This window comes from Meleagris gallopavo, chromosome Z (genome assembly GCF_905368555.1).
Source record: "Meleagris gallopavo chromosome Z, MGAL_WU_HG_1.1, whole genome shotgun sequence".
NCBI lineage: Eukaryota > Metazoa > Chordata > Aves > Galliformes > Phasianidae > Meleagris > Meleagris gallopavo.
In genome coordinates, this window is record NC_139435.1 from 55533581 (window position 1) to 55546312 (window position 12732).

Below are 12732 nucleotides of genomic sequence, written 5' to 3' on the forward strand. Positions count from 1 at the left end.
AATTTAATGGAAAGCCTAGCTGTTTAACGGCTTAAGCCGTCTTGCCAACAGGAAGAGGATATGAACTGTCTAAGAAACAACGTGCAAAGCTGGAACCTCAAGTGAAGAAAAGGAAGTAATGTAGGTAAATAATTTGACTGTCAGAGGCGGTTAAAATTCATCCCTGATTTTCTCTGATATCAGAGATTCTGGGCTATGTGCTTAGAGCAGGGGATTGCAGTCATAATCAAAGCTAAGCAGAAGTAGCAGCATCTATAGCCAGAGAACAGGAAGAAAGGAGAAAGTATGGGGATGCTCTTACCTGAAAGGGAGGGCAGAAGGTTATATGTTCCATGATACATTAAGGCTGGGATAACTGAGAAGAATTTGCTTGCAGGGCGGCATGAGAACCCCTGCTTTTTGCACTCTGACCTTCCATTGTCCCTTGCACAGCATTTAAGAGTATTGTTCAGTTCCCTCAATCTATTTAAGAGAAAGAAACCGTGTCAAATATCTCTGTTCCTCAGCCAGCTGTCTTTCAGATCACATCTATATTATACTCTAGCAGGATAGTATGGTATAAGATGTACATTAATTAATACTGTGTTGAACATTAATCTGTATGGATAAGGACAACTGCATCTGCTGTAACATAACCGTAAGCAACTCACAACACTTTGGACATAACAACTCCTGTACACTGTCATTGTTAAGTAACTTTTAATACAGTTATTCAGAATGATCAATGCTTCTTTTTCCTGAAGTGTCTTTTTCAATAAACAAGGCCTCAGAGTGTGTGTTTGTCATTGTTTCCATATAGTACAATACAGATGACTGCCTGGATGATTTCTGCAAGAGGTGGTTGCTTTGCTCTGAAAAGCATTTACATTTGGGATCCATGATGTCCACTAAGTTCTTGCAAGAGCTCTGACATTTAGAGAAAATATAAAATGTTCTTTGACAGCTGAAGTTAATTTTAATAAAACCTTTGGAACATCTAAACAGTCTGATGAAGTAGGCATTGTATTCCAGTTCTGTTGTTACGATTTTGAATTGTGGATTATGATAAGAAAAACTAAAAACAGCTCAAGAAGGCAAAATTTGAGCATAGAAAATGTCCACATTTCTTGCTTATCTTTGCACAATAGTATTATGCTTTTCCTGTGCTTTACAGAACAATATGGATATTGAGGTTGCAGAAGTCAGCTGTGTTGAGAGGTAGAAGATGGAAGCAATAGCTGTTCTGCAGCCCAGCACAATACTGCTTTTCACTTTGGTCTCTTTCTGCATATGGATGATCCTGGGTGCCCACTTGCTGCATGGGAGATTAGTGTCTCTGCCTCCTCACAGGACAAGATGTTTGTTCTGCACTATGCTTAGGCTAAGAATATCGACCAAAGCAGTCAGTATGTATGTAGAGGTGATAGGAGATTCATTAAACTGGTGAATGCATTTATCAGAGGAACAGGTGTAAACATATTTGGTTACTTTAAGTTATGCAAACTTGCACTTTACTGATGACTCTGCAGTCAAAGATACTGATTATTTTTCTTAAGCAGGTCATGCACTGTGCTAGTGACTGCTCAAAAGTAAATACTGCGAACACCAGTACAGAAAAAAGTGTTAGACAGACATGAGTAGTATGTACTGTATTTCAAATACAAGTCATCAGTCATCAGCAGGACTCTACCTGTTCATGTTAGCATTTACGTGACTATGATGAGGAAACAAAAATGACAGTTGCCTTTAAGCAAAACATTTGTGTGTTTTTAGTTCCTTGCAGGTCCTATTCTTTCAGCTGTTTCATAGACCTCTGCATATTTCTCAAGCTTATTGAACTTCACAAGGTTCTCTCCTAGTACTCCCAAGTCCACCTTGATTTTGTATTTACTGGAATGGAAAGAGTGAACTTGGGCATGGATGCATATTGAAGAACATTCTGTTTTTTGTTTTGTTTTGTTCTGGTTTTTTTTTCCTTTTTTCTTTCTTTAAGCCAGAAAGAGATCTGCTTCACTGCTGCTCAATTGGCAGGGAGGAGAATCCAAGAATTGCTGTAGAAGGAGGAAACTGGGAAGAACTGACTGATTCCTGTCACTGCAGAGGTTTTCTGCTCTCAGTATTAGCAAGAGATAAACAGGTATTTATTGCTGAAAAAAAAAAAAATCTAAAATTGTAAGTACCAGCAGCAGCTTATCTCCAAGAGATGCAACTCAGTGCCAGTCTTTTGTCCCTTTGGAAAGCTATTTCTGCATGCTGTAGGAGTGCCTCGTGAAGTAAAGCAATGAAGCTATTGTAAATACGTACGCCTAATTATGGATCTGAACTAAGAAATGATTTTGTTTTTTCTACAGCAATAACGTAAAACATACTTATTAGCTGCTTTCTGTTTGTTCTCTGTATGGGAAAAGAAAAGCCAACAATCCAAGAGCAAACAAAAACCTACAGAGGAAGCTAGCCACGTTCAGTGCTGAAAAGTAAGTTGCGGGCATTAAAAAGAACTAAATAATGAAGGTTTCCAGAGCAACCTAAGTTCTGTAGTGTAAATTGATGACTTTCATCAATACGTTTTGTTATATAATGATAGAACAGATAGTCTATAAAAAGTGCTGGATGCATTCGAAGTTAGATTATTAGAAGGTTTGGCGTGCTCCTAAGACCTGACATCTATTGAGTTCCAGGGGCTTCAGAAAACACCATGTGGAGGGTGTGGTTTTCTTCCTGTAGTCAACCTTTTGCACTGAAGCTGTGTGTCTGGGTTAAGGATCTTACTAATTACTGCTCAGGAGGTGTAAGTATGCCTAGTTGGTTTCTGTTCTTCAGAGTAAGTAATCCGGGAGGCATTCCAGAAGAGCAGCAGGAGCGCAGCACAGCTCGCTGCCCTTCCAGTCGGCACCGCCTGGGGAGAACACGGCCCTTGCGAGAGGACATCCACTCCTGCTCCATAGCAGGAGTGAGAGAAGTCCTGTCCCTGCGCCAGAGCAGGACGTGGATTTTGTGGTGTTTAAACTGGTTCCTTGTGAGTGAGATCCAGGCTGTGACCATTTGGGTGCCCTCAGCTCCCACTCCCCTAAGGTAGCGATTGGCTTTCTGTGCTTTTTAAAAGCTCGTAGGCGGGTTTTAGTACTGGTTTTCACCGAAGAACAACCCACCGCGACGAGGGTTGCACCAAGCTCTGCGCTGAGGAAACGCGGCCCAGCTCTGTCAGCACCGCCCCCGCGCCTCGCGCCTCGTGATGCCGCATGGTAGGGAAGAAGGGGGGACAAGGGAAAGTGCGCTGCGAGTTGCGCTCCATCGGCGGCGGGGTGCGGGGTTGCGAGTCCTTCGGCGGCGGCGACAGGAGCGGCGGCGGCGGGGCTTGGGGCCGAGGAGCTCGGCAGGACTGCGTTGGGAGAGCTGTGGGGCCGGCGGCGGGCGGGAGGGGGAGGAGGCGGCCTCCCCACGCCGCCCTGACGTCCCCCCGGTCGGCACCCCCCGCGCGCGGGCGGCCTGAGGCGGGGGCTGCGGTGCTGCGACCGCGGAGCTGCGCCCCCGCTGTGGGAGAAGGAGGAGCAGCAGTAGCCGCCCCCGCTCCACAGCGGCGCCCGCCCGCCGCGCTCTGCCCAGGGGACCCGCTGCCGGCGGGCGCCGTAGCGCAAGCAACATTTGGAGCCCGGGGGAGAAGGAGAAATACGGCGTGCCTCTGACCCCCACTCCCGCTGCCGTGCTGTCCGACGGGCACCGCCTGCCGCCGTGCCCGGCCTCGGGGCGCCGCCTGCTCCGGGGTCCGGTAGTGCCCGCCGGCAGAGAACGCTAGCTGTTCGCTGTATAATAAGAAGTAGGCAGCGTGTGCCTGGTTGGCTTCCTAAACTTGTCATTATAGTTAGGGATTGTCTGTGTAGGGTTTTTTAAGTTCTGCTGTGGGTCGTGGTCATTGGCTTCTGCAAATACGAAAAATGCCCTTTGCCGTACTACAGAGATCTGAGCTGTGCTGCTGATGTGGGCTTTGGATGGTCAGCACGCATGGAGTTAGAAGTTGCAGTGCTGGTGATGCTTCAAGCACACTCTGAACATGCCAGCAAACAGCAGAATGCATCGGAATGCTTTAGGTTAGTGTAGCGCCCTGTGCAGCATGGATTTGGCTTGCTGTGTCCCACACAACTTCTGTAATAAGCATATGAATCAAGAATTCACTGTTGTTTAAGAAAAACACATTGAGTGTGGTGTGTTAGAGGAGAAGCTGTGAAGCAAAATCTATTCACCGGGATTCTGTAAAATTAGCAAACTGCGTTGCTCTTCATGTGGTAGTTTGGAGAATGCAAAGTTTCTGAAACTTGCTTGAATGTGAAGCCCTGCTGGAAAGCCAACCCTCTTGTCATGGTGCTAAACTTGCAGGTATCGTTGCAGTGTGAGCTTCTGGAGACAATTCCTCATCTTTCACACGTGTTGTTTTCCTCCTTTCTGTGGTCGTTTTTCCTTGCTGTGAGATGCTGGCACGGTGGGTTTGGGACTCGAGGTTTGAGTTCTGCTCGGCCAGTGAGAATAGGCAGGAAATGTCGCTCGTGTCGGGAATTTGGTGCCACAGGTGGGGGCAGTGCTGAGGCTGCACAGCCCTCACTGCCAGGTGTGCTGTGCTGCAGAAGGAGTAGGTGTAGTTTTGTTGTTGGGAGATGCGCTGCCAAAAATATAAAAGGGAAATAAAGTAGGTTTTGATTTCTTGAAATCTTGCTGATTTAACTTATTCAGGCTCCATGAACAAAAGAATGTGTGCTGAAGGAATTTTCTTGGCATGAGTTACTGATGTGAGTTTATCTCTTGGGCTTTATTAATTTGTTTATCACTCTTCATCCCAAGAAACCCATTGTGCTCAGTGTGCTTTTCCCCATGCACTCCTCAAGCTCTGAAATGTTTCTGATGTGCCTTTGCCCTAAGGCAGCATTTGTCACATCCCTGTTGGGGGAGGGGGAGGAAAGTATGTGTCAAACTCCTGCAACACAGCACACAGCTCTCTGTTGAAATACAGCAGTTCCCCTGAGCAGGCCTGGCTGCCTGCTCTGTGCTTTGGGCACAGCAACGCTATGCCATGACGTAGATAATTTAGATGCAGTTCTCTTCTTGAAAGGAACTCTTGATTTGTGCCTTTCTCTCGTCTCATTCTGGGTGACAAATGATGAAATACATCGACAGTCCACGAAACTGCAGCATTACCTCTTTAACATGGTCTTCTGATGTGGAGTACCGATGGAAAAACCACGAGACTGTGACATTTACATAGATTTTTTTCAGGAACATACCACGTTTCCTTTGGTAGTGTGTCAATACAGAAGGGTTTGGTATTCTGCAGAGACTTTCAAAGAGTTTCAGAAGACATTTGTTACTCACTTGCTGGCACCCTTTGCAGCTACACTGACTTGCCACTGCATGAGAATTCATTAAAGTCACTGATGGAACATCAGCAGCTTTCTGTCAGTTCTGAAGTTCTTGTGGCTGTACATCTGCAGATGAAGAAGCCTTGGATGCCTGCAGCTCTGTGCAGCAGTGCCTGGATTGCACAAACCTCCTCACATTCTTTTCCAGCAAAGATACTAAAAAATCACATGGGATATTCAAAATAAAGAAGTGGAAAAACTCCATTGACGCAGCTGAAGTTCTTCCTTGATTGCCCCTCCCTGCTACTACCTGCAGTCTGCTGCAACAATTTCCCTTCAGCTCAGTGTAGAAATGCTTGTATGCAGCCCCTGTGCTCCCAGCTGCCGTTGGGAACGCACACCCTGGGGATGGCAGCAGCTCTCCTGTGAGCACTGCTGGGCACAGCATGTTGTATACACTGCTGCTCAGCTCTCCAAGTGGGTTATTGCAGATAATGAACTCCGGCCCTCTAATCCTCTAGTGGTTCTAAAGCAGCCTCTCTCTTAAAAAAAGTATTAGTTCCATTAGTCTTCTGAAGCAAATCTTCTGTAATAACAGTGAATTAAAAGAAAAAGCTGAGTGGGTGGAAGAGACCCCTTTTGTAAATAACTGCTAATTAAAATTTGGCAAATGCTTGTGAGCTGATTACCTAAGCTGCAAATTTTTGCTGCTTTGTATGTACAAGAAGCACGTTCAGGTGATGCTCAAAAAAAAAACAGCCCAAACCAAAGATCTACATAGTTGATGCTGTACTTTGTGGCTGGCCTTGCTACACGTATAGGTGCTAAATCACAGGGAAGCAGGAAAACCTGCCTGCATGAACAGCACCTTCTATTGCTTTGTTCGGAGTTAATGGGTTAAAATTTGTTGATTGCTTTATTTGCACAAAGTGATTTTTGTGTATTTATTTTCATTATTGAGTAGGTGATAATAAGAAGTAAGTCTCTAAGCAGGAATGTGCAAAACAAATGCTTCCCTTGCTGCTAGGAAAGGCTGGAGCATCTTAATGTCCTAGTTTCAGGTCTGTACTGTAGCTTCTGCTTTTTGATAGGTCTCTTCATTTTTCTCCTCCACTGCTATATGTTGGCCTGGGCAGCTTGCAACTCATAGTAACATATGGAAAAGCAAGACTGTAAAACACAGAAAAAGTCTGCCGTGCCTCCATGCAGCTCCTGCTATTGTGCTCAGTTCTTCTCGTGAGTTAGTCACACAACACAGGGTTTTCTTGCTAGGAAGATTTCTTTATTGCCATAATGATCATGATTATAATGTATGTCTTTCTACTTTCTAAAGCAAGGCTTTTATATTCTAATACGCATATTCAGTACATTTCCACTAACAATCCATTGGCTAGAAAGCAAGCAAATTCTTTAACAAGTCTTCATAATCAGAGAATCCATAAGCAGAGAGTTTATGTTATGGCTACCCCTATTTATTCAGGCATTCTGTCCTTTCCAGTGCCCCATTACCAACAAGTCAGGACTCGACGAGGCCGAGCTGACCTCTCCATCTCCCACATCTCCCCCATCTCCCTCATCTCCCCCTTCTTTACTAATGAAGAAAGCGTGATTTAAAGCTTGTTTCATTTTCTGAACACACTGCAGTATGCAAGGAGTGCAACTTAAAATACAGAGAAAAACAGTAAGACAAATGATCCCTGCTTTTAACGCTTTCTTTATCCACTCTTCTGGGTTTCTGAAGAAGCCTCCAAATATATCCAAACTGTCATCAGCCTGTAATTTCTTAAGTTCATTCTGCAAATCCTGAATGCTCTTATATATTGATTTTGGATGTTCTGACAAATTCATGCAGCATATGCCATCAGAATCCTGACACCTGTGACCTTGAGCTAACAGCAAGAAGTCTATAGCAGGACGATTTTGTAACGTAGCATGTTGTACCAAGTCTTTATCTAGTAGCAATCCACTTAGAGCCAAGGAAGTAGCATTTGTTTGTTTGGACAGCCAGCATCCAAGTTTTTTAAGCGTGCTCAATGCTTTAACTGATGGAACACCTGGGGCTAAAAAGGATGCTGCTATTATTCCCCCAGGGTTCCAAAATTCTTCATTATCCTTGCACTGTGATTGAAAAGCATGTCCAGCTTGCTTTAAGCGCTTTTCGTGGTGAGTAATCATAGAGATATTAGGTTTTAGTAAAGTTAGTCTTCCCAAACTGCATGGACCTCCTTTGATGCGAGAGGGGATAGCAGGCCATGCTCTGTTCCCGCAAATGAGAAAAACTCCTGCTGGCAAGCTAAGTGGATGGCTACTAGATCTTGAGAAGTTAGGTGAAGTATAACTACACCAAGCAGAGTGATTTCTATAGGCAGCTAAGCTAGAATTAACACACTGAACTAATGATTGGTTCTTTTCACTGTAGTTAAAATACAAACAATAATCCATTTTAACCGAACCCATCAATTCCACTTCTTGTGGTTCTAGATTGCTCTGTTGCAGACGTTGTACCCATCCATCCCATCTATCGACTACCGCGCTCGTGTTGGGTGCTATCTTAGGAATAGATTTTGGGATGGGCCATTTGTCTAGGGGTTGTCCCACCAAACATGAGAACGGGTTTCCTGGTGACGCAGTTGACAAACAGAGTCTGTCTTGTCCCGTCTTGTTGGTGAGGGTGACCCATACGTTCTGCCTTGGCTGAGCTGGAATCCAAAATCCTGATGAGTGCGCGATGATCATGCTACAGCAGATGATGAAAGGGATGGCCATACCCATCGTGCTGGTACTCAGGCCTGTTCCTGTTGAAACACAAGCATAACCTCAACCCCAGGTTATCAACTAATAGGGTCCTTCCCATTGTTTAGAGTTTACATTTTTTTACCATAAGCTGTGCTTTTGCCTTGTCAGGAGTTAAGGTATTACAGCCAAAATGCCTGGCCTTCTATTGTCCAGCGATTTAGAAAATTGAGAACATAGCATGCTTTAGCTACTCTTTCCTAACAGTCCATAGGGTTGGAAAGGAGAGTTAATAACAAAAAGACTGACAGGATGATCAGATTTTCTTCAGTGTGCAGTTTGCTGGGTCATCTTTGAGATGGCAGTATTCAGTATTGTCATTGCTGCTGGTGTCAAAGGTGTTAATTTGGTACCCAGAGTTAGAGTCTGAGGCTGGATTTGAGTCTGTGAAATCCTCCAGCCTAGATATAGCCAAGGAGTGTCTTTTGGATTTTGTTCTGTGCAATCTGCAATTCTGCCTGAGTTGCTGCTGTTAAGATCAGTGACGCAACTTTAGTCACCATCACCTCTGTTGGTGCGGCAACCAGGTAGTGATATAAGCAGACATTTGGAAACCTTTGGCGTACAGGAGATAAAACAGTGGCAACAAATTGTTGACAAGTGGTTGGGCTGTTCTTCATGCCCTGAGGTAACACAGTCCAATGGTATCTGCGATGGGGTTCCCCATTGTTAATAGAGGGAACTGAAAATGCAAAACGTGATGCATCATCAGAGCACAGAGGGATGTTAAAAAAACAGTCTTCTAAGTCTGTTACTATTAGTGGCCATGATTGCAGAAGCATAGTGGGGAAAGGCAGCCCTGGTTGCAAAGAGCCTGTATCTTCAATAATAGCATTAATCTTTCTGAGATTGGGTAACAGTCTCCATTTCCCTGATTGTTTTTTGATCACAAATGCAGGGTAATTCCATGGGCTTGTAGTCAGCACTATATGTCCAGCTGCTAATTGTTCTTGAACAAGGATATTTAACTGCAGCAGTTTTTCTTGGGATAGGGGCCACTGGTCCACCCACACAGGTGTATTGGTTTTTCATACTAAACGTGGGATTTGCTGCAAGGCAGTGGCCCCTAGGAGAAATCTGTACTGAAGGAGAATCCCCACTGTCCCATACAGTCTCGTCCCCAAAGAATGATGGGACTATGTGAGACATAAGGTTGCACAGAGGCAGCTCTGCCTTCTGACCCAATGATTGTAAGAACTGCTTTGTTTCGGCACAGTGTGTCCCCCTATGCCTGTTAGTGCTGCATGTGGATTCATAAGTGGGCACTGTGGTGGCCAGAATGTCACAGGGATGATCGTAACATCTGCACGGCTGTCAGGGATGCCTATCACTTTAAGCTCTTGTTTCCCTTGTCACAGCATGCAAGTTAGATTTGGTCTCCCCTGCGAGACCTTCTGAGACCAGCAAGCCTGAGGTTCACCGGTCAATCCCAAACTATTATCACCCTGTGAGATGTTGATTTGTCGTGGCGGATTAGGCTGAAAGTAAATCAGTTGTGCTGTACGACTTCCCGCAGGGACAGTGCAAGGTGGGTTTGGGGTCCACAGCATTATCTTAATTTCCCCAGTGTAATCTGCATCAGTAACACCAGGCAAAACAAAAAGACACACCCGCTTAGCAGAAGACCGTCCAATTAACAGTGCTGCCATGCCGTTTCCCAGGGGTCCATAAACACCTGTGGGGGCTAAGGTGATGGTGGTATCATTTAGGACTGTGTCTGAGGAGGTGGCCAAGTCCTCACCGGAGCTACCCCGGATTCTGGCATACAAGCTGCAGCAGCTGCTCGAGGGGAATTTACTGTCATTGCGCACTCCCCCTTCTGCTCCTCTGCGAGTTTTCCGCTGGAGGAAGCAGTTGGCCAGTGATATCACATTTCGACCAACAATCTCGTGCTCTGTGATTGCCCTTCTTGCATCTTGGGCATAATTGTTGTGATTTCCTGCCCTTCTGTGGACACTTTGCAAACGTGACCAAATTGGTTACAGCCAAAACATCTGCGCTGCTAGTTAAGAGGTAAAGCGGTAGATGCCTGGACTGCTAGTGCAACTTGGTGTTGGTGCGTGCCAACATTTATACAGGCATTAATCGTATTCTCGGTGGGATTTTTTAAAGCACGTAACACCTTCTGGCAATCAGCATTTGCATTTTCAATTGCTAGCTGTTGAAACATAAAAGCTCTCGCCTGCGTGTTATCGACCTGCTTCTCTAGCGAATTCTTAAGCCTATCCAGAAATGTCATATATGGTTCTTGGGGCTGCTGTTTGATGCTCACAAAAGACTGTCTCTGCTCCCCCGCCTCAGGCACAGCTCAAAGGGCACATATTGCCAGCTGCTTAACTTGCTGTAGCCTTTCTGCAGGAATTCGTGCCTGCTGAGCTGGGATGGAGAAATTCCCCTCCCCTATCAAAATATTCACACCTACAGCTCTGAGCGGATTTCTCTATGGCAGCGCTTGATTTTCAGTCGCCTGGGTCTGTGCCAATCCTCTCAGTGTTGATTCCCACATAGTATACTGCTTATTGGTCATGATAAGACGACACATCATTTTAAAATCATGGTGTGAGAATGGAGCTATCACATATGGATTCAATCAAATTGACAGTATATGGGGCACTGATGCTGTGGTCTGTGACCATACGCCGTAAATCTCGCAGGATACTATACGATATAGCCTCCCACTACAGCTCTTGTTCCAGGTCTGTAATTACAGGAAATGCCCGTAATGTATCCGTGTCTCCAGCTTTCCTAGCCTCCCTCCAAATGAGCGCCCATGCATCGTGTGGATCGGGGGGAAATAGATCCAGCTCTTCATCAGAGGTTGTCTGGCCAGGATCAAAGGGATCGTCAGGGTCCTCAGGAGCGGGGGCGGAAAGCCCCCCCCCCCCCCCCCCCACGGTGGTGGTAACGAGGGGGTTGCTGGCCCAGTGGGTGAATCTGAGGAGGAGCCTGCAGCTCCTTCATCCTCGGACGGACTTGGGGTGACCAGCAATAGGCCCACATGACTTTTTAAAGCTTCAAAAATTTTTCTCCAGGTTTTGTGCAGCCTGGACGCCATCTTATCATCTTTAGGGGATGTGTCCCACAATTTCACCCTGATCCCTTCCCATGTCTCTGGCTTGTAAATGTCTGACTGGTGATGGAGGGATCCTTTCTGGTGGCCCACACAAGCATTTGCTGTAGATCAGGGGAGGATATTGACACCCCCTGTCGTTTGAGTATATATTGAAAGGTAACTAGGACGTTTTTCTGTTTTGAGATCATTTTATTCCCCATAGTGCGCACACTTACCTTCGTTCAGCGAGAAGAAATCGAATCGAAGGGAGGATGAATCCTCGGTCTGCTGCGTTTATCTCAGCACTCCCCCGTTCGGGCTTTCCACGTAGTGTCTTCCGTGGTTTTTTCAACGCACGGAAAACACGCCTGATGCGTATTTTTATGTGCGTTATGGACCAGTCAGTCTTCAAGTTAGGCTAAGTCTCTGGTCCAGTCCCAGTTCGGGCACCAGTTGTCGTGAGTTAGTCACACGACACTGGGTTTTCTTGTCAGGAAGATTTCTTTATTGCTGTAATGATCATGATGTATGTCTCTCTACTTTCTAAAGCAAGCCTTTTATACTCTAACACGCATATTCAGTACATTTCCACTAACAATCCATTGGCTAGAAAGCAAGCAAATTCCATAACAAATCTTCGTAATCAGCAGAAAGTTTATCTTATGGCTGGGTACAAAACACCCCTGTTTATTCAGACCCTCTATCTCCTTTCCAGAGCCTCATTATCAACAAGTCAAGACTCGATGAGGTCAAGCTGACCTCTGCATCTCCCACAAGTTCTCACTCCCTCACGTGTTATACAGTGAATAGATGAAGGAATACTTTGAGGTGACTGACATTGCAGCTTCCCTGCATCACCAAATCAGTTTATTACATGTTTAAAATGAAAAGTTCAAAAGAGATAGAGAAAAGCCTCTCCAAAATTGGGAAAATCTCCCTGTTTGGTGGAGGGTCCTGGGCAGCTTGGTCTGCTGGGGTCAGCAAGCCCATGGCAGGGATGGGGCTGGGAGGTCCCTTCTAACCCAAGCCACTCTACTGTTCTGTGAGTTGTAAGTTGGGAAGCAATATCAGTCACTACAGCTGGGTTCTGTGTTCTGGGATGTAGATTGTATTTCATCTTTTCCTTCTTAGCTTGCTGCCAGCAGCTGTAATGGTCTGGCAGCAGCAGGGATTTGACTAAGGATATTCTTCAGTGATGTGCTTTGGGACTGAAGCCATACAGAGGGGTGTGCTCATAAACCTCAGAGTAACAGTTTTTTGGGAGATGGTGGTAGTAACTGTGGGCTTGCTGATTTGTCTGGAAAACTGGGTGGTCAATGTGTTGGAGTAGTGCAGAGTTCCATTATTTTGCCCTGAAGAATATGATTTTTCTTAGTGGACTTGAGAGTGAGCAAATGAATTCATTGGTTTTTGGTCATAAAAGAGGTACATAAATGTTATTTGACTGAATGAGAAATGAATCACCCCCTGAAATGCCTCCAGAAAAGAACAGCTCCTGAGGGGTGTGTGAGCAGAGACTTTCAGTATAGACAGGAAAGCTTAGCAAGGCTTCATTTAATGGAA

The 12732-nt window shown here is 45.4% G+C and overlaps 1 protein-coding gene across 1 annotated transcript; it reads right to left on the reverse strand.

Annotated features, from left to right (window-relative positions):
- Nucleotides 1–6584: 6584 nt before the first annotated feature.
- On the reverse strand, nucleotides 6585–11454 carry LOC146542296 (uncharacterized). The gene is made up of 2 exons (XM_085213654.1): nucleotides 11406–11454; nucleotides 6585–8119 (listed from the first exon to the last, which is right to left on the reverse strand). Exon 2 carries the CDS (start codon nucleotides 8094–8096, stop codon nucleotides 6801–6803), a length of 1296 nt encoding a protein of 431 aa, XP_085069780.1. The 5' UTR covers nucleotides 8097–8119; nucleotides 11406–11454; the 3' UTR covers nucleotides 6585–6800.
- Nucleotides 11455–12732: the final 1278 nt, after the last annotated feature.